Source organism: Microtus pennsylvanicus, chromosome 18, assembly GCF_037038515.1.
Source record: "Microtus pennsylvanicus isolate mMicPen1 chromosome 18, mMicPen1.hap1, whole genome shotgun sequence".
NCBI lineage: Eukaryota > Metazoa > Chordata > Mammalia > Rodentia > Cricetidae > Microtus > Microtus pennsylvanicus.
In genome coordinates, this window is record NC_134596.1 from 42,902,482 (window position 1) to 42,924,525 (window position 22,044).

At 46.9% G+C, this 22,044-nt stretch overlaps 1 protein-coding gene across 3 annotated transcripts in view; it reads left to right on the forward strand.

The window, feature by feature from the left end:
- C2cd3 (C2 domain containing 3 centriole elongation regulator) overlaps positions 1-21,224 on the forward strand; it is an 88,033-nt gene extending 66,809 nt beyond the window's left edge. The window contains exons 28-33 of one of the 3 annotated variants that reach the window (XM_075952359.1): positions 90-223; positions 965-1,138; positions 3,101-3,303; positions 5,809-6,688; positions 10,614-10,725; positions 20,481-21,224. In XM_075952359.1, coding sequence (XP_075808474.1) covers positions 90-223; positions 965-1,138; positions 3,101-3,303; positions 5,809-6,688; positions 10,614-10,725; positions 20,481-20,630 — 1,653 coding nt within the window. In that variant the 3' untranslated portion in view covers positions 20,631-21,224. Of the gene's footprint in view, positions 1-89; positions 224-964; positions 1,139-3,100; positions 3,304-5,522; positions 5,605-5,808; positions 6,689-10,613; positions 10,726-20,480 lie in introns of those variants that run through there. The other 2 variants (XM_075952360.1, XM_075952361.1) reach the window with 2 other exon arrangements.
- The last annotated feature ends 820 nt before the right edge of the window (positions 21,225-22,044 follow it).

Sequence of the window (22,044 nt, forward strand, 5' to 3'; positions counted from 1 at the left end):
TATACCAAGCGAATCTACAAATTCATGTGCAGCTTTGCTCCAAGGGGATTGGTGGTAACCAGTGCACCATTTTTCTCATTGCTCTGCAGATACCTTTGTTCAGCCCCTTTCCATTCCCTGCCTCTTCTCTCTGTGACACATTCCCTGGGCCTATTGCAAGGCACACCCAAGACCAGCTTGCGCACACTTTTCCAAAGGAGGTTGATTTCTCCTCTCCTGCAAGGTAATTGTTGATGGTAAGAAATAATTTAAAGGATGCATGTGAACTGTCTTGTCTCCTTTACTAGAGGAAGAAACAAGACAGGGGGAAAAATTCATACACAGACAGAAGGTAAATGAGTAGTTGCCTCAGCTTCAGGGTTTCAGAAAGAAATGAAATGATTGCTAACAGATGTGGAATTTGTTTTAAGGGGGTGATAAAATGTTCTAAAACTGATTTTTGAAAAGGAGTAGATAACTCTGAATATACTAAAAAAATCACTGGGTTGTATATTTTAATTGGGTTAACTGAATGCTGTATGAATTACATCTCAATAAGGCTGCCTTATTAAAAGAGAAAGAAGATTGTTACAGTCACATTCTTGAATACCATACTTCAGAATGAAAAGATTCGTTCTAAAGATTAAAAGAGGCAGAGCTAGAAAGGAACGGTAATGTGAGTAGATTAAACCCAGACAAATCCTACGACTGCCATCATGATGAAGGCTTCGAATGTGTTGTTGTTTCTCTTATTTCAGGTCTGTGTTTTAGAACAGTCACCTGGGCTCTAATGTGGAGGACATGTATAGTGGAGTGGGTGGGACTGAAAGTGAGTTTATTTGGGAAACCTGCATGATCCAAGCAAGAGTGAGCAAGCCGGAAGTGGTTGCTGTGCTGGGGACTGGTCTGCGGTGTCCTTTCATGAGAATGACTCAGTTGCCACACTAGGATTCTCTCCTTGGTTAGGAATTTACTTCACTCCCAGTTTCCCTGACAGAAATGGTGCCATCAGAAGCCAGGTGGCACGCCATGAGGAGCATGTGCAGAACATCCGCCGATTCCACGAATCCCTGCAGCATGGGGAAGCAGTCTCGGCAGGTGATGAGAAGCTGACCACAGTGCCTTTGTCCTCCCACACCTCCATTCTGACTTCGCTCAGGTGAGGACCTGCAGTGGGGAGAAGCACAGAGCCCCAGTGCAGGAGATAGCCATGGCCAGCTAACTACAGTGAAAGGTGGTGAGGGGCGTGGTTCCCGTCCCAGAGAAGACGGAGGAAAGGTGAACATGGAAAGAGTTAAAGACAACACGTGTGGGCTTTGAAAGAAGAGGCTAATAAATGTGAAGTCTGTTCTGTGCAGAAAGATTATCTCCAAACCCCAGAGGCATAGAGTATAATCAAGATTAGGAAAATACTGACTGCACAGTTGAAAAAAAAATTAGCTAAAGATGCAAGAGGTCGGCCAGCAAGATGGCTCAGTGGGTAGAGGCACTTGTACACACAGACCTCAGATCCTGAATTCAGTCCCACACAGCAACAGAAGAGAAACAACTCCCTAGTGTTGTCTTCAGTACACACACACACACACACACACACACACACACACACACACTAAATTGAATAAATAAAATTTAAGTGCAAGGAGCAGGGCAATTCTTTAGGAGTTAGCTCATGAACGTTCTTGGCAACTGGGGAGCCATGTGTGACCCATAGAGCAAGTACTGATACACCTGTGTCACTGGTGAGAGGACACAATATGGTGTCAGCAAGTGTGTAGGTCCTGATTCTGTGCCAGAACCTCTGATGGAACCCTTGAAATTGCAGATTTCCTAGCACTGTGCCAAGTGTGCTCATGCTTGCATTTTCCTGCTGTAGGCATTCATCTGCAGGACGTAGACACCTACGTGACCTGATGACACTGCTGCCATTGGATAAACTGAATCCTCTAGTGTTAGAACAAAGATGAGCCCTGTTCTCTTGGACGTGACGCAGTCTGGGCTTTGGGAATGCTCCTGGGTGTATCAGGGCAGTAGACATGCTTCCCAGACTGTCTGTCTGTTCCAGGATACTCATGGCCTAGTCAGAGGAAATTAATAAATACCAAATAATGAAAAATGACAAGACTGAAAGTGGATGCTGAGAGTGGAAGAATTTAGGGGGCAGGGGACCCAGTGATTTCAGATAGTAGACTTCGAAAAGTCATGAGCAGCAACCTTAAAAGATGAATGAAAAGAAGAGTCAAAGTAGAAAGTGGCGTGATCTCGGGTTTTATAATCTGCAGAAGTGTGAGTTTGGAACAGAGCCCATCTGATGTCCTCGAAAAAGCCTAAGACTTGGAGTCCCAGAATCTGAATAGCCACACACTGCTTCTTATCCTAGGCAAACCACTTACATTCTCTGAACCTGAAGTTGTTTATTTGCAAAGTAACCATTACTGATTTCAAGTGGTTGGCTGAGAATTTCCAAAGGTCAATGTGATTCTAAAGTGGAGAGCAGTGAGAATGAAAACAGGGTTATTTTTAAGTCTCTCAGCTGTGTTAACTTCATCAGTAGTCAGTTCTGTGCCAGGCGCTGTGCTGTGCATGGATATGGTAGATGTAAGGAATCATCACTGAGTCACAGTGATTGAGAAATACAAGGGAAACTGAGATGGAGTCCTGGAGCCAGCCTGGAGAGTTCAGGAAGGCTGGCTAGATGAGGATCAGGAGCTACTGAGGTAACAGGAGTAAGATGAAGTGAGGACCACCATGATGAGGGCCAAGAATGATGCTTGAATGCCATGTGTTATGATACTTACCTGTAATCTCAGATGATGCAAGTTCCAGACTGATGCAAGTTCCAGGCCAGCCTGGGCTATATATGAAGACTTGTCTCAATGAAACAAAACAAGCTAACAAAAAGAATGGTTCCTTATGAGAAAGTTGTGTTTTTTGCTAGATAGCAGAAGAGGAACCATTATTAGTCACACAGGGGACGGGGAGAAAATTATCTCTGGCAATAGAAGGTGAAGGGTAAAAGGTGGGTTGAAGAGGATAGTAGGCTCTCTGTAGCACTAAGCCAAGTGTCGCGAAGATTCCTGTAATCACTGAGTGGCCTCTTTGTCACCTTCCCCTTCTTCCCCAGGAAGAATCTGAGTGAGCTTGATGAGATCCAGAAGTACTTCACCCAGAAGCTCAACAAGCCTCTCCTGCCCTTCAGCTCTCCCAGTTCTCCTGTTCTCTCAAAGAGCCAGGAGAGCCCAGGAGCCAGCAGCCAAGACCCCGAGAACCAGTGCATCCTTGAGAAATCCAGTAACCTGGTGTTGCAAGTCAGTTCCCTAATCTCGGGTATGATTCAGAGCTGTTTCTGCTACAACTTTGGTCACTGGGTGCCCAGTCAGAGGCCACCTGAGTATCTACCCTCAGATAGGCCTCCATCACAAATGCAAACAGTTTTCATGTCTCTTTTCTTTCTTTTTAAGGAAAGGATAGTAGTGTGAACAGGAGCATGTAGCAATGGGAAGAGCACTGGAATGAGAGGCAAAAGACCCAATCATGGCATCTGGCATCAACTTGCTATTGACACTGGAAATGCTCTTTCCTTTCTTGACCTTTCATTCTCCTAACCAAAAGTCACAGTCATGGATTAGATGATGTGATGGATCCCTAGCTGTTCTTGAACTTGTCTTCACCACTATCTTTCAGGGCAAAACCTTATCTATTCCCAGAGTCCAGAAGTGTGCAAGGGTTTTTTTTAGTTGTTTGTTTGGTTGGTTGGTTAGCTGGCTTTGAGGCAGGATCTCACTATGTAGTTCAGGCTGGCCTCAGATTCACAATAATTTTCCTACAGGCTGTGGTGACACGCGCCTTTAATCCCAGCACTTGGAAGCAGAGGTAGATGATCTCTGAGTTCAAGGCCAGCCTGGTCTACAGAGCGAGTTCCAGGACAGGCTCTAGAGCTACACAGAGAAAACCCTGTCTCGAAAAGAAAGAAAAAAAAATCACTGTAAAAGATCTGCATGTAAAGACCTATCTATAGTTTACCATTCCAAAAGGTCCCTTAGAGTAGTTCTTATCCTGCCTCTATATTGGTGTTGAGAGGTGTGCCCTTTAGTGGACTTCCACTCACTCCATCTTCATCACCATCAGACAGACCAGACACAAACTTAGACTCTGTTGTGAGCCAAAGATGCTTCTCCCAAGAAAGAGCATTAAGATGAAACAAGAGAGACCTTATCAGGATACAAGTGGCTACAGATAGGGGAATCTTCTTACAGGGGTATAGAAAAAGAATAGAAGGATTAAAGCTGGCCTTAAGGTCAAATTTAGACGTTTAATGCTTACCCAGAGAGAAAATAAGGATGCAGGCCAGTGCCCAAATATATGCAAAGCCCTAGACTCCATTATAGTGCCTCAGACAGAAAAGGGGAAGAAGAAAAGGGAGTTGTTGGCAAGGAAATAACAGGATAAGAACTTATTTTCTCACAGACCGTGGATTCTCTACATCAGGGCAACAGTCCAGAAGTAACAAAAGCTGCTCTGTGACCACAAAGCTCAATGCTCTTTTCTGAGGGGTCCTAGACTGGTGGGTATGAGGAGTCACAGATGAGATCTCATTCATGCTACATCTGTGTGGTCCTGGAGACAACACGAACCAGACATGTGAGCCACTCACAAGCTGATGTGGGAAACAGCTTTACCCATGGCCAGTGTGTTCTTGTGTGTTCTAGCGCTTCCTTATGGAACATGGCCAGAATAAAGCCCTTCAGCTGGTGCAGCTGGGTAGACTTTCTGGAGGAGACTTAATAGGCATTGGGAGATAAATTGGTTTATAAAAAGGGAATTGCTCCAAGACAATAATTAAGACCAAAAGACTAGGGCGAAATAAGTCTGTTTTGCTTAGAGGTACACTCACGTGGACATGCTCTCCTGATGTCTGAACCTTATGGCCATTCTAACAAGCCCTTCCTACCAGTTTAGCCTCTAGCAGTCAGCAGGTATAGCCTTTAGCCCTGGAAATCAAATCCGCTACTAGCTTCTGACTTTTACTCTAAAAGAACATGCCATTTACTGTCTTTGTTGTTTTGCTATTCCTTATTTGAGATGAGATCTCGGTATGTTGCCCAGGCTTGTTCAAAACTCCTATTCTAAAGCAATCCTGTTGCCTTGACTTTCAGATTAGCTAAAGCCAAAGGCATATACCATTATGCCAATTTTTTTATTAACTTCTCTACTCTCATTTTACCCAAAAATTTGAGTTGACTGGTACTTTCTCCTTATCAAGTGTCTGTACATGCACCATGCAAGTATACTTGTTTTTCTCATAGAGTATCAAGCCTGTGAAGTGGCTGGTATTGGTCACATTAGAAAGAAAACAGGCCCAGAAGGTACAATTTGCTCATTTTCACAAACTTGACTGCGCTCTTCCCAATGCCCTGCTGCCTCTGTTCTTTTCTTTTGTACATTGATAAGATTTTCTTGCTTTTATTTTCCAAATAAAATAGATAGTTTTAATAATTGTCATCGAATGGGTAAATGAGTGGATTCTCGTTTTGGTTTTAATGTAGGTGATTACTGAAGTAGATGGAAGCATGAGCATGCCCGTCAGGACCTCAGCTCCCGACAGATCTGAGCATGAGCACTCCACAGGTGTCTCCACAGCTACAAATAGAGTAGATCTCAGCCTCTGATAGTAGAATAAAGTACTAGAAATCACACTGCTGTGAACATAGTTTCACTGACTCTTGGGTTTGTCTAAAGTCTGATCACAAGGACGCTTGTGAAGATAGAGGCCGGGAGGGCTGCGCGGTCTGTAGCCTGCACATAGTGAGACTACTGTCTGTTGCTATTCAGATCTGCAGATGATCACCAGAGACTCACAAGCAGCTTTGACTTCTCGCCAAGCCAGGAGTAGAAGCAGAGCAGTCACCACCCGCCCAGATGCTCAGGACACAAAGGCCATGCGAGGACGAAGCACCACTCCAGAGGAGCCGGTGGCAGGAGTTGGAGAGACAAGCACAAATTCCCTGCCTGCCCCTGTTCTCGAAGAGACTTCAGAGGGAGGAAGAGTGCTCCGTGAGTTGGTGGAGCATGCACTGCCTATCACAAGGGTGCACAGCAGTGAGGACACTGAGGTGGACTCAGACCTCAGTGAAGAAGACTATGAGGAAGACTTCATTGAGCCCAGGACCCTAAATGAGATCACCACAGTGACCGACAAAACTAGTCCCTGGTCCAGTTTCATGTCAGACATGAGTGAGGTCTTTAGCCCTCGACCCAGTGAGATACCGAGGGAAGGACCTTTCCCTAGAGAGAAACTTAAGGTCACAAGTAGCTCGATGTCCAGACCACAAAAGGTAGTCAACCCCCAATCTGTACAGGACTCCCCTAGCCAAAGGCCTAGTGAGGGTGGAGCCTGTAAGACCACAGTTGAAGAGTCTGCCTCAACCAAGCCTCGGCCTGTCCCAGGCCTAACATTCTCAGAGGCCCAAGAGAGCAATGACTCTGTTGGACGGAGCTCACCACATATAAATGAGGACAAGAGGCCCATGCCAGAGATCCTGGCTGAGAGTGAAGCCATCTCCAGTGAGTTCAGTGACTCTTCGGAGAGTCCTCTACACCTGCCCTCCCAAAGCAAAAGGGAAAACCACAATGAACCACCTAAAGACTTTCCTGCTGTGAGGCAGAAGCAGGTAGCAACTGGACCAGAGGTGTCCACAAGGCAGAATCTCCTGTATCCTTTGGTGTTTCCCACAAGTGGGTACTCAGGCCATCCATCCCTGGGCACTTTGGATGCTGGTGACAGGCTAAGAGAGTGAGCATGACCAGTGCCCTTGTGGAATGCACTGGAGGGTGTAGGACATGGGAAGGCTCACTGTGTGAGCATGACCAGTGGCCCTTGTGGAATGCACTGGAGGGTGTAGGACATGGGAAGACTCACTGTGTGAGCATGACCAGTGGCCCTTGTGGAATGCACTGGAGGGTGTAGGACATGGGAAGGCTCACCTGTGTGAGCATGACCAGTGGCCCTTGTGGAATGCACTGGAGGGTGTAGGACATGGGAAGGCTCACTGTGTGACTCGTATTAAAAGTCCACCACCCACCACTGAAGCCAGGCTTGGTGGCCCATGCCTTTAATCTCAGCTCTGAGGGCACGGGACTGTGGTGGGAGAACTGGGAGCTCTATGTCAGTCTAAGCTACAGAGCAAGACCTTGTCCAAAAACAAAACAAAAAAATCTCCCATTGATACCAGCCCCTTCCGTGTAAAGCGCTGACGGAGCCTGGGTGTTGGTAAACTCTGACAGCTTCAGCTTATACACTGCAGTTTCCTACCTGAAGGCAAATGAGGCTGGAGCTAGGGCTGTAGTCCCGTGGTAGAACCCTTGCCTAACCTTGGGTCCTATCTGCAGAACCACAGAAAGTAAGGTATTGCTATTGATTAGCATTTACTGTATGCTAGGAACTTGGTCAGTTTGTCACCACAAGTATTTTAGATGAGTGTCTTCTACTCTACATGTGACGAAACAGACTTAGTGACTTTTTTTAAGATTCATTTTATATGTATGGGTATTTTATGTGTGTGGGGAGGTATTTTGCCTGCATACATGTCTATGTACCATGTGTATGCAGTACACATGGAGGCCAGAAGAGGGTGCTGGATCCCCTAGAACTGGAGCTTACCATTGTGAACAGCCATGTGAATGCTGGGAATAGAACCTAGGTCCTCTAAACTAGCAACCAGTGCTCTTAACCACTGAAGCATTTTTCCACTCCCAAGAATTAACTTTTTTTAAAAAAGTGAGCCAGGTGCTAGTGGCAGAAACCTTTAATCCCAGCACTCAGGAGCAGAGGCAGGTGGATCTCTAAGTTCAAGGCCAACCTGATCTACAGAGTGAGTTTTAGGACAGCCAGGGCTACACAGAGAAACCCTAAATAAAGGGGATGGGGAGAAAGAAAACGGTGACAGAACTAAGCAGTAGGTGTCACTGAGGTAGACTTGCCCAGGCTTCCAGAATGTCATTACTGATGGAAAGATGTGGTACCTTATACTCCCTGGTCCCTCCTTTTCCTAGCACCATCTATAGCCTTCATGTTTGCTTCTATGACTGATCTTATGAAACACGCTGGCCAGTGAAGGAGGCTGCTTTATGATAAGAAATCTTTCCATCCTAGAAGTCGGGGGGCCTGACTTTGACCCTCCAGACCTCACTTCTTATTACTGGTATAAACTCAGGTTTAGCCTTTCTGAGCCTGTCTGTTCCCAGATCAAATGGGAGACATGATCTCTACCTGACCAGACTTACAAGCCTCAGGTCAGTGTCCTCTTCTTCCCCCATTCTCACCCTCACCTAGCATTGCGGAGTAGAAATCAGTAAATATAGATTAAACTGAACTATCGCATTTATATAAAATAGATAAAAATCAGATGAGTAGGAATATTTGTATAAACCGTTAATTTGTGTGCACATGGCATATTCATATGTGTGTGCCCATGTATATGCATATGTGCATATGATCACATGTGTGTGTGCTAGTGCGTGGAGGAAACACAATCCTTGATTACAGACAGAGGATCAAGTGAGCATCTCAAACATGAAGACAAAAGTAGAGCTATGAGGCACTGTGAGTGCTGTCTTAATTAGGGTTTCTGCTGCTGTGAAGAGACACCATGACCACAGCAACTCTTATAAAGGAACACATTTAATTGAAGTTGCAGCTTACAGTTTTAGAGGTGGGCAGTGAGCACTCAGACAGACCTGGTGCTGGAGAAAGAGCTTAGAGTTCTACATCTTGATTCACAGGAAACAGGAGTGAACTGTGATACTGGGCCTAACTTTGAGACCTCAAAGCCTGCCCCAAGGGTGATACACTTCCTCCAACAAGGCCACGCCTCCTAATGTGCCACTCCCTTTGGGGACCATTTCTTTCAAACCACCACAGGTGGCATGCAAACAGGTTCATGACGTCTGGGAGGCACTGAGATGGCTGGCAAGGAGAGGCTGGTCAGAAGTAAGGATGGGTCCTGTGGTAGGAAGAACCATGCAATGGTGGGAGGAGACCCATGTCAGTGGCTGAGGGAATTAGTGGCCAGGACAGCTCCAGTGGGCAGCTGCCTCCTCCGCACTGCAGCAACAAGAGCGCAGGTTTATGATGTCAAGTGCCATCCTAAGCACGTGTCCTATATGAGCTCTTAATCCTCAGAAGGGGGTTCACGATGGGGTGGGATGGGCACAGTGTTAGTCTTTTTCTAAATGTGAGACCCTTGTACACTTTCATAAACTGGGAAATAAGTAGACAACAGCAAGCAGAAGGTGAGAAGCTAAGGAGAGCTGTGTTAGGGTCCAGCCGACATCTCCCAGGAATGCTGCTCCTTCCCCATAACCTCAGCTGACTGGCTAAAAGTAGTAAGAGCAGCACCAGCAAATAGGCCCGGCTCCAGAGATAGCCTGGGTCAAAGGGTTCTACTCCTTTGGGACTCTGCACCACCTCACCTGTCTAGGAGAATCAGAGGCTTGTTTATGTGGGTGCACATGGTCCATTCAGGGACATTCACTGAACATTTTTCTGTCCCAGGCACTATGCTAGGTAATAGGAATAGGACTGTAAAAATGACATCATCTCTACCCTCTCGGAGGCTACTCTATCGTAAAAGAAAAACAATAAGATGGAAAGCTAGGTAAATAAGTCAGAGCCATACTTAGCTGTTTAAACAGAAACCCTAAAAAAATGCACCACAACAGTCCTGTCTCCCTCAAAAGTAAGGCAGTCTGAGTCAGTGCTGTGATTCAGCGGATTTCTGTAGAGCAATGTGCTTCTAACAGCAGGTTAGGAGGGTACAGAGAAGTCTGAGCTACAGCTCACACCTTTATAGGTCTCATCTGCAGGTATGCCACACCTCCCACCCCCCAGTTCTGGCTTTTTAATGTGTTCGGAGAACAGCCAGTAGACAGGTCTCCCCCAGTACCAGTCACATCCATCCTGGTCAAGGCATTGCCCTAGGGCCACCTTGCCCCCTCCCAATGTCTGAACATCACTTTTAATCAGCAGTGTTCATCCCTTGCTACCACTCTAGCCTCCTGCAAGCCCTAGGCAGGTACTGGGGAACCGAAGGAAATTGTGTTGAAAAACTTGAAGAATACTGAAGTAAATACAGACTGGAGAGATGCTCAGTAACTAAGCCCTGGCTGATCTTCCAGAAGAACGGGCTCAACTCACAACATTCACACTGGCTCTCAATGTAACTCCAGTTCTATGAACTCTGATGCCCTCTTCCAACCTCCTTAAGCACTAGGCCTGCCTGTGGTACACCGACATACACTCAGAGAAAACACCCATACATATACAATAATAATTTGGAAAAAAGTCTTATAATAATTAAGCATTCTTCTGTGTTACTACTTTCGGGGGCAGAGGAGGAGGAACCATGTGGCTGAGACTAGAAAAGGTCTTCCTGGGGGCAGTTGGGATGTGGACTATAGAAAGAGGGAAGGGAAGGAGGAAGGACGTTAGGAGAGGGCAGGGTCTTCCAGCGAGGGAACCACTTCTAAGGATTCGTGGATAGGAGGAATAAGGCGAGGAAAACATGAGTCACGGTGTGTTTGGGGTCTGGCACAGGGGCAGACATCTCAGCACTTCTGCCCCTTAACTACCATTGCAGCCTGGAACCTATTGTGGTGCCCAACTTCTTTTTGCCTCCCCAACAACTGGAGGCCTCTCTGCGCATGATCTCCCACTCTCCAGCTCTGCCACCACCAGCCACAACTGACCAGGTAAGGGCAGCCACCAGCCACGGCTGACCAGGTAAGGACAGCCTCTGGTCTCCTCTCCTGTCCAGTCAGCGTCTCTTCCCTAAACACATATAACACCCAGAGCTGCCCTGGGTCATCTCCCTGAAGAAGCTGTGTCCCTTCAAATAAGAGGTACATCCCTAGGGGATGGAACAGTCCAGTCATCCAGATGAAGAGCAGAGTAATAAAAGCAATGTGCTTAGTTGCTACTTAGAAAACACCTTCATAACTCATTCATCTCAGGCAGCTGGGACACGTCCAGATCCCTGTTCTCCACTTTTCTGCTCTGACATAGTGCCTGGTCTTCATTGCAAAACTAATAACCATAATATTCTGAATATATATGTGTGTATATATGTATATATGTATAATCCATAGATATGGATTATATAGATAAATTATCTGGCTTTGTGTAATACAGGTCCTCAACAAACTAACAAAAAGCCAGCCAGGGTATGGTGTCAGAGGCCTGTGACTCAGCCTTTGGTGAAACAGAAACAGTTCATCTTTTTTTAAAAAGAAAGGAGGAGTGGTCCAAAAACAGGTCATACCTGTGACCCTGCCCCGTGCTACCTTACCATGTCCCCTAGAGCCACCTGACTGCTTTCCCTCCTTGGATTCCCTCTGGGAGAATGTGACCTAATTTATATTTTAACAAATACACAGAATGCCACATTTGTGGGGAGAGGCGGAAACACATAGAAAAGAGCCAGGAACTGGTGCTATGTAGCAGACACAAAGCAACCTCCCCAGAACTTTCAGAACATTTTTTCAGAGACAAATATAAGTTATAAGAAAAATGTGCTTGCTTGTTCAATGTGGCAAAAGCCCCTTCAATATTTCTTTGACTTGAACTTTGTTCCAAGTACCCTACGGTCAGACTGTTTTAGCCCTTCAGCAACTGGATGGGATAGCCAGATTATCCCCTTAGTAAATGAGTACGTCAGAGTCGGCACTGGGGCAGGCTATCAGACAGAAGCAACATAAAGGAGAAAGGCTTGCTTCAGAGATCTCTGTTTGTAGTCCTAGGCTGCACTGGTTGTGGCAGAAGCTACCCACCTCAAGACAGACAGGAAGCAAGTAAACAGAGAAGGACCAGTGAGCAGACTGTAACCACCAGAGGCTCATTAGCCTCCAGCCTGGCCCCTCCAGAAACTCCCACAATCTCCTAAAACAGAGCCACCTGCTAGAAATCCAACCTTCACTACATGAGACTTTTGAAGGAACACTTAATATCCAAACCATAACAACAAGGAAACTGAGGCTCAGAGCTTCCTGCCCACATCTGCAAGGCATTAGAATGTCTATACAGGAAGAAACTGACGGATAAAGACTGAGTCTCTTGTCACAGAACTGGAAACTTTAGGAAGTCAAGTGAATCTGTGTCTCCAACCTGCCCTCTTCTTTCCACCTGAAATCCTGACACTGCTGCTTTTGTTTCGTGAGTGTGCGTGTGCTTGTGTGGGTACTGAAATTACAGTGTACCACCACACCCAGCACATGGAAATGTTTTCCTAGCCTATCTGCCTTGGTTTAAATAGACTTTATTTAGCAGTTAACAATGTAAACATTTCACATGCCGCCCTAGAGACCATGTTAATAAGGGATAGAGTCAGTTCTGACTGGTCCTGAGAGCCCAGTGGTAGAGTTCTATACTTGGTCATGGCTAATAGGCCAAGAGACAGCTGCGTGATGGTTCTCAAGAGAAGAATTAAGATGTTTGAACCATTCAGTGACTTTCTTCTCCTTCTCTCCAACCTCCCCAACATGTTTCCAAAACGTCTTTTTGTTTGTCAGACAGCTCAATCTGAGGTCCTGTGTATCTTAATAGATTCCCTCCAGGGGCAGAAATGTTTTCTCTCCGGGAACCTTTGGGCTGTTGTGGTCCTGATTCCTACCCTGGCTCACCTTTTTGCTCTGCACCTCTTCTGACATTTTACACACATGGCCAAGGCATCTGCACAAGGCTTTGGGGGCTGTGTCCAGGCACTGAGCACCAGGTTGTAGCATGGCATTCATGGAACAACACTGGACCTGCTTCTTGTGGAAACCAAAGGATCTGGGGCCTGTGGCTTGACCTGTCTGGGTCTCAGTTTTGTTCTAGGTAACATGGAGCTAACAGTGAGTGGTTAGCAGGATGGGGTGAGAATTAGTAGGCACACTTGAATGCTCCCTGCCGCCCTCCGGGCCAAGTGGGTGAAGGGTCAGTGCGTCATGCAGCACAGGAAGACTTCTGCAAGCCACTGTGTGTTTTTTGCCTCTGTGATGACTTCCTCCCTGCGGGGACAGACAGCCTTGATCTTTGAGACAGAGTGGGAGAAAGAAGAGATGAGAATCTCCTGTTCCTTAAAGGGCACACTGGGTTTCAGGAAGATGAGCTACATACAGTTCCCTGACTGCTCATAGTGGAACTCCATTGCCTGCTGCCCTTGGTGCCACTTCTCTACTTAGGACTTCAGTCGTGGCCCCAGTTAGGATAACCAATGTCATCACAGTTTGCCCAGTTTCAGCACTGGAAGGTCTCAGACCAGGAAACCCCAGGAGATGGATTTGGGCTGGAAGCCTGCTGGTACTGAAAGTCAGATTGCCCATGTGTTTAAGGTACTAGTATGAAACTTAAACAAAACCAAAACAGAGTTGCCATGTCTTATTCTGGCAATGTTAATAATAAAATGGAAAATTATAAAGAAGGGGACCTTCCGCTTGTGTGCCTAGTATCAAGAACTATCACAAATGATAACAAAGGCACTGCAGCCTTCCACAGAGGGCACTCCTGTGGGCTGTCTGCCCAGCACTGTTGACTCGGCCTTGGACTGGTGCTGTCCTTGGACTGCCTTTTGTTAGTTGTCCTTGTAGTCAGAATTGTTTTTTGAATGAACTTATGTCTTCTTTGTGGCCTTTAGAACTCCCCTATAAGCGAGTGTACATTGAAACCATCAAACTGGACAGCTCCACAGGTGAAAAGAAAGGTTTATTTAAGCTGCCAAAGCTGTGTCTCAGGGGACAGAACAGACTAGCAAAAAGCAGGGAAAGCCTTGTCAGTTTTTAAGCTCTGTTTGCAAAGGGAGGGAGCATGTAAGCAGGAACAGCCGAGGAGTTAGAGTTGGGGGAGGGGCTACTGTCTAGAAGAGCCTGGGAGCTGTGTTAATAGGGAACTAGATGCCCTATTGCCTGGAAGTAGTTGGCTATAGCTTTTTCTGAAGAGACCCACTTCACAAGTTTCTGAGGAATGCTGATTTTAGGGTTTGTTTATCCATTAGCAATCCTTCTGTTTCCCAGGCCAGAGTCCTCTGAGCTGAGCCCGTGATATCATTTATGACATTGTCAATGGCACTGCCATTATAGGGAGCCTGCTCTGACCCTAATACTTCCCTCCACCCATTCCCTTGGGGCATGCCATGGTTCGTGGCATGCATGTTCCACATTGCAGTGCTTCCTGCTTAGTCCCAAATAAATACCGTCATTCTTTGCATCACTGTTATGTTGTTGACCAAAGTTCAGAGAAATGTGTGTTTTCAAATTCATTTTTTAAAAGCACTGAATAAATTTCCATTATGTTTACTTTAGAGTTAATTGAGAATTACATCTGGGCAGGGATGCCATAATTATCTCAAAATTTGGAGTTTCTGGAAGTCTTAAAAAGAGCCTTTATGAGAGAGGGCCTGCTACACAAGCCTGAGAACTTAGTTCAGATCCCCAGCACCACACGAAAGCTGTGGTGGTGAACATTGGAGGGAGGAAGCAGGAGGCTGTTAGGAGCTTGCTGGTCCACCTGTCTAGCCAAGCACAGGTTCAGAGCTCAGGGAGAGGCTCTGTCTCAAAAAGTAGAACAGAGGCCAATAGAGGAAGATGCCCTGCCTCAACCTCCGGCACAAACGGGCACAGGCACCTGCAAACACACACACACACACACACACACACACAGGTCCTCACTTCGAAGAAATTTAGAGGGCTGGAGAGATGGCTCAGTGGTTAAGAGCATTGCCTGCTATTCCAGAGGTCCTGAGTTCAATTCCCAGCAACCACATGGTGGCTCACGACCATCTGTAATGAGGTCTGGTGCCCTCATCTGGCCTGAAGGCATACACACAGACAGAATATTGTATATATAATAAATAAATAAATATTTTAAAAAAGAAAAATTTAGACAAAATTAATAATAGTGTTTGCTATTTACCCACGTATTTTTATGCTCATGCACTTTATTCACATCCTGTTTAAATTTTTTTTGTTTTCCAAGACAGGGCTTCACTGTGTAACAGCCCTAGCTATCCTGGAACTAGCTCTTGTAGACCAGGCTGGCCTCAAACTCACAGAGATCCACCTCCCTCTGCCTTGCGAGTGCCACATCCTGGTTCTTGCTGGGGTAGTTTCCCTGCAGCCTGAAGAACTCCCTCTGAAGTTTCACACCACGTGGACCTGCTGGAAACCAGAACTCTCAAGTAGCTTTACTTTGAAACTGATTGTCTCTGAGGCCAGCCTGGTCTACAGAGTGAGTTCCGGGACAGCCAAAGCTACACAGAGAACCTCTGTCAAAAAAAAAAAAAGCTCTGCCTTGGCTTCTAATCAGTGTAGCTACAGTGTTCCTAGTTGCAGAGGCGGGAGGGGCAGGGAAGAACTTGCTGGTCATAAACAATACTAACAACATTGTAGCTCTTAGTTAGGCTGGGTTGTGGCTTTATAGAGTTCGTGTGTGTTGTGCTGTGTTATTTACTTGTATAGATCCGTTGGTATGTGATAGTCATAAAATCTTATGTAATTAAAATTTTAATGATAAAATGACTGAGTTTAGAGCGGAGAAATAGGACAGTGGCTGGGATGACACGAAATTAAGGGAAAGCTTTTTTACTTTCTTTTTTTAAATGAGTGCTTTGTCTGCGTGTCTGTATGTGCACCACATGAGTACCTGGTACCCATGGAGGTCAGAATAGGGCATCTGATTCCTTATAACCAGAATCACGTGTGATGTGAGTACCATGTGGCTACTGGGAACCAAACCTGTCGTCTGCAAGAGCAGTCAGTCAGTATTCTCACTGCAGCTTCTCTGTGTCAGTGCAGAGCCTCTAGAGAGCTGAAGATTGAGATACTGCTGCAGAGGGACAGGGCCGTCCCTGGGTCAGAGGCATGGAATCCAGAGCACAGGTCTGGCCTTGCGAGGCGAAAAGCTCACCCAGCAATGGGAAGAAAGAAGTGTGCAAAAGCAGGCAGAAGCTATGGTTTGGTGATAGAATTGCCTGTCTGATAGAAACATGTAATTTCTCAGTAATATTCCAAGCAATCTGCAGCGCAAAGTGAGAGAAAGGAGAGGGGGAGAGGAGAGGTACCCCTGCACAGCAGGGGCTTCCTCCTAGACCCTGGGTTAGGCACATACCACACCTAAACACCTGTTTTCACAGAGAGATCCTTTATTAAGCAGGGAAGAAGAGTGGCTGCTTTCTGAATCAGGCGAAAATGACTTGCAGGTGCAGTTTTTAAGTGGAGAAGAAGGGAAAGTCTGTGTTAGGATGGGCTAGGATGTGGTGGTAGAGGAGATAGGGGACAAGGGAGAAGGGGAAGGAATAAGAGAAAGGAGAAAGGTATTTGTCCCGAGGGACAAAAGACTGCCTCTGAATAGAGGGGAGACAGACGTGGAGCATAGGTAAATGGTGGATTATAAAGGTAAAGGAGAAAACCCCATGTTTGGATGGGGAGTTTAATTTTAATTGGGCTTGTTAATTAGGTGAGCCAAAGGGGTCTTTTGATAGCTGGACTTTGGTAGTCAGCCTCAGGAGGAGAAAGTGGCTAAATAAGAGAACAGACTTGGTGGCAGTTTTAGGAATGTTATCTGATGGTTTTTAGCAAAGCAGAGGAAAAGTCAGCAAAGATAAAGGAAAAGCTTTGAGAGTTGTACAACTCAGAGAGAAGAAGCCTTAGGAAATCACCCGACCCAGATGGTGCCAACAGTATGCGCCCAAGAGGAGTTAAGAGAGAGGGGCCCAAGCTAAAGCAGTCAGCAGGCTCGGAATTAAAGAGCAAGAAGCAACCTGTCCTCTCTGCCTTCAGACTGGTTCTTCCCATGAGGTGAGCCCTCTTTTGTCCTGTGCCTTCCCCCACCAAGCCCAGCCTCTGCCTTGGGTTAACCACAGACATGGGGCCAGACACATTTCTCCATAAACAGTGAGTGTAAGAGGCAGGAAGTAGAAGACAAGGCAAGAAATGACTACCCTGGAGGCCTTGAGGTGCCTGCCTCCATTATTGTTGAGCCCAGCAGGTGAGCTGAGACATCACCAGACAGATCTGCTGCTGGCTTTCTCAGGTCTTGGGCAGTGGGCTCTCTGGTCTAGAGAGGCAGTGCTGACTTGATTTCTTTTTATAGAAATATGACTTCTGAATCCAGACAACCAAAGTTTAAAGTTCATCTTTGCCACTGCCTATAGACATAACCTGGGACAGGTTATCTGACTCCTGTGTGCTTTCATGATCTAAAAAGAGGGCATAAGAGAACCTGCCCAAGAGAGTTGCTTGTGGAGTGACTCAGTCAGATATATAGTGTGTTTAGAACAGTTCTTGCCCTTAACACAGTAAGTACCATGAGTATTAACTGTCTTATTTTACTGTCATTATTATCTAGATGTCTTCTCTTATAACCTATTCCATTCTGGCATGTGTGGAGAGGAGGGAGGCAATGGTAGGGCAGAAGTGTTGGGAGGGAGGATCATGATCCAAAGCTGGGCGCCAGGAGAGCAGCAGGAAGGTGCTGGGCAGCTCCAGAAGTCTGGAGAGCAGGCTGGACCCAATTCAGACAGAGTTAGAGTCCAGACCAGCATACAGCACAAACCAAGGTTATGTTCCTAACCACAACAGTTACTGCTAAGGCTGTAGGTTCTGCTCTCCCCAGAGCCAAAGAATTCTCCTTCCCTTGCTTGCTCCTCCCTCCTAAACCCAGTGGCACCAGAAAGATTCACAGTCTCCCACAGTGACCAGATCATACCAGAAAGGAGTCAGGGCCCTCTTGTCTCAGACTGAGGCCCAGACTTTATGGCTGAGCTGCCCCTCTTGGTCTTGACCTGCTGTCTCCTTCTTTGAGCCTCCAAATCCCTAGCTCTCTACAAAGTTCAAAAAAAGACCTAAAGGTCACGGAGGCTCTGATCATGGCTACCTAAAACTTGTAGAAGGAGATAAGCAACCTGGCCAAGAATATACAGGAGACAGGGGAAGAAGCCAGAACTGTCTGGAACCTAGCCTGACCTAGACAGCAAGTTGGTAAGTGCCTCCCCAGAAAGGCCTGTGGATCTGTTGGCATGTGCTGTGCTCAAGTCTAGACCTGAGCTGCAAGCAGGCTGGTGTATGGCAGGACCCAGGAACTCTGCCAGGACTGATTCTCTAACACACTGTCCTCTGGAGTCTGGACTGTGGTCAGTGCGCTGAGGAGTCTCTCTGGCTCTCCTGGGCCCTTCATTGTGGAAGCTGAGGTTGGGCCTCGTAGGAAAGGACAGAGGTGCTAGGTGGTAAGAGCCCTGTAAGTAGAGTGCTAACAGGAATGGAGTCAGCTGAGCAGGCCAGCCGTACTGTAGCTCAGGGCTGGGACTCTGGACTGAGTGTCTGTCCCTACTTCTCCCTACCCTTAGCTGTAGCTGCTAAGTTCTCTCCTGTCTTTAGTGTCAGGGAAGTCCTTGTCACTACCTTAGGAAGGGAAAGTGAAAGGCAGCCAGCCAAGGGGGTGAGAGTTGAACAAGGTGGCAGCTGCATGGCGTCCTCACATGGCCTCTGAAGCAGCAGCCCAGGCAGCCTGGCTGTGCAGGACAGCCGCTTGCTTTCAATTTTTCTCTCATCTTCAGTGTTGTTTCTCATCACTTAAAGAAACTGTTCTAAAAAAGAATAGTTTTGGTCATGAACCCAGTCCAGAGGATCACTTGGGGCTGGGGGTTGGGGGCAGTTGTGGAACAATTGCCTAGTCTAGCACTACGCATACTTTGGGGAGGTGCCAGATCCTAGTTCTGCTCAGAGCCTGTGAGGCCTGACTTCTTGCCTGAGATGATAATAAAAACTTTGTTTTTGCTGTGGTGTCTGAGGCAGAGTCAGCCCTAGCTCTGGCATAGCCCTGTGTTCTGCATGATGTACCTGGCATGACCCTCATACAGATCTGAATTCTGAGTTTTACGGTAGACCAGAGAAAGAAAACCAGTTAACTACCTGCACTCAGCAGTGAGCACCTAGACCACAAACAGAAAGGATCTCAGTCTTAAGCGAGAGAAGTCATCTATACCACAGACCAATATTCCCTCCATCCCACTACCTCCCCTCTGTATAAAGGTTGGAACAACTTTAAGAAGACTAGGGGCAACACCTGCACCCACCACTCCCTAGGAGCACATAACCTGGACGAGGAACATCTAGAGGTATAATGAAGGGGCCGGGAATTGGGATCAGACCACATTGCTGACCAAACAAGGACCTGGACAAAGAGAAAAATATTCTCCCCCACCTCCATGTTTTTTTGGAGTCCCCCTTAGGGACTCCACATATGGCCCCTCTGTTCAGACACAAAGGCTCTGCAACCCCTAAAGTTTGATGATCCACTTCCACGTGGGCTTCTCATGCCTCCTCAGGAGTGTGAATGCTAGGCTGGTGTGCACCTGCTTGTTATGTTTGCTGTGTAGCTCCCCTAGGCAGGAGCATGGCAGTGTGCGGAGGAATGGTGAACACACTTGGGTATGTCCCTGCCTTGGACACTTTCCTTCTGCCTAGGCCTTCGGGGTTATGTGTTTTTGCAATAACAAGTATAATAAAGAGATTCTTTAGCACTTACTAATCAAGGTGTTTATTAAAGTCAACAGTTGATGCTAAGTATATGGATCCCCACCCCTCTTCCCTACACATGGGGCCAAGGCCTGGGCCATGTAGATAAGGTCTCGTGGGTCACTGGGTCTGGGTGTGGATGCTAGAAGGTTGGCTGAACAAACCACCTTAGCTTTAGCTCTGAGGGCGAGAGGATCCAGCAGTAGCTGTAGATTTGTGTGCATGCTCTTTCTCCTCTTGAGTGGCCTTACTCCCACCCTAGTTTCCTTGAAACTCAGCCTGTCTTAGATCTAGCACTCACCGAAGCCTACCTGGGCCTTCCCAGCTGTTACTAATGGCTCCTTTCTCCATGTTCACCTCCCTTCTGTCTTGAGCAAGGAGCCATGTCTATATGTGCTCCACATGAGTTGATCAGATGGAGTAGATCTTACATCTCTAGAAGGCCTGATGAGCCACCAGCAGATGTCTGTGATGGTCATTTCATGAACTTCTAACAAATGTGAAAACAAAGATCTGGTTTTAGGATTGACGAAGGGTCAGAGACCAGCCCCTCTGGACAGAGGTACCTAGTGAGACCCCGACTCACCGTTTCCCAACTGGCTTGCCCAGGCTTTACTCTACAGATCTGAGCTTCAGGGCAGAAACCTGGCAGAGTATGCCAAAAAAGGCAAGGGTGAACGGGCACATGGCTTTGTCTATGGTAGCTGCTCAGGTGGGATTCCCACCTCAGCTCTGCCACTCAGAACTGCATGACCTTGAACTAATTGCACCTGAACTGTGGGGAGAAAGTTGTCCCTTGTGATGCTGTGGCAAGGGCTCAACAGAACAAGGCGTGTGGGGTGGTTTGCACACCAGGCACCTCTGTGTTGTTAGCCCATGAACCAGAGCATGCGGGACCAGAATCAGCACTGGCAGTGCTATTCCCTCGGTGCTAACCTAGCTGATGTCTTTCTCTCCAGGACAAGAGTGAAACCACCAGGGGAGCCCTTGCCCAGAGGCCTTGTCGCCCCAGACCTAACTCTCTCCCTCCCAACCTTCCTGAGGAAGAGACTCGCAGAATCGCACGAATATTTTCTTCCACGTATTCCCAGAAACCTCATGAAGCCTAAGGGACTGAGGGGAGGGGCTACCAGCCAGCCTCCCTCGTCTTTGTTTAACTTACAAGAGGCACCAGGTCTGTTTCCCTCGGCATCTTGAGGCCACAACCACCACCCTATTCCATGGGCATCTTGAGACCTAATTAGCTAAGACTAGAGAGATGTCTGGAGCCACTAACTTCTGCCTACTAGGACTTCAGCTTCCTTCTGTAACGAGGCAACTGCTGGACCCGAGTGGCCCGCCCATCCATCTTCCGACTGGGGCCTGAGGAGGCACCTCTGAGCAGAGAAACCAGTATCCTTGACACAGCCTCTTGCTTTAGCCATAGCCACCCTATTTTTGCTTTAAATATTGGTGGGAGCAGTAAGTGCGTGCATAGCTGAGAAAATTCCAACGCCCTTTCCGCTTGTTTATTTGGGAATGTGTTTGTAGACATAAATTATTTTTATGATTTAGTGAATTAATCAATAGCGCAGGGGGGGATCACCTTCTTTAAACTGTTTGATTGTCTGAAACCTAACCATGTTTTTAACTTAATGTATGTTTTTTACTCAGCTCTGAAATTAATTGTTCTTGCCTTTGTTTTAATAAAACTGGTATTTGTATTTGTGCACAAGTATTTTCTGGGTTGGTCACTGGGAAAAGGTGCTGGAATTCATTTGTAGTCTTTGCTGCACAAACAAAGGTTGACAACCATTCCTCAGCCATTTGGAACAAGGGACCAGAGTCACCGTGAGGCTTCTGAGTTCTCCCTGGTGTCGGATTGGCCCACATTGGAGTGACACCAGTATCCCCTCTTGATTGTTGGGTTTTGCTTGTTTGTTCTTGGTTTTGTCTTTTCCTCTGATGATCCTTGAAATCTCTCAGCATAGTGAAAGTCTATTACCCAGTCCCTCAGAGTCCCCTGGGTCTCAGAAGGGCGTCTCTGTCAGAACACAGTCACTTGGGCAGATACCATTGATAAAGCCCTATGGGGACGACTCTGAAGGGGCACAGATGTATAGCACCAGCTGGGTCACGAGGCTGGAAGGTACCTACCAGAGGACCCTGCTTGTCACCCCTAAGCGTTTGTCATTTCACTGAATCCTCAAAACAACTCTACACTCTATAGCCTAGATAGGCTGCTACGTCCAGGGAAGGATTCCTGAAAGAAATCAGTGCTGGAGTAAACCTAGAGAATGGCCAGGCCACAGACATCTGCAGATAGAACCAAAAGGATGTTCTGGGCTGTACCAGAGTCCAGCCTGGCAGTGTCTGTGCCTCTGGTCTCATCTGGAAGGCACAGACGTCTTTAGACTCTGGCTTCATAGGATTGCTGTGAAGATCAAATGGGACATTTCTGAAAATACTTGGCTGGCATTTGGCACAGAATGTAAGCTTAGGAAATGTCAGCCCTGCCCCCTCTTCCCAAGCTCCTGGAGTGAA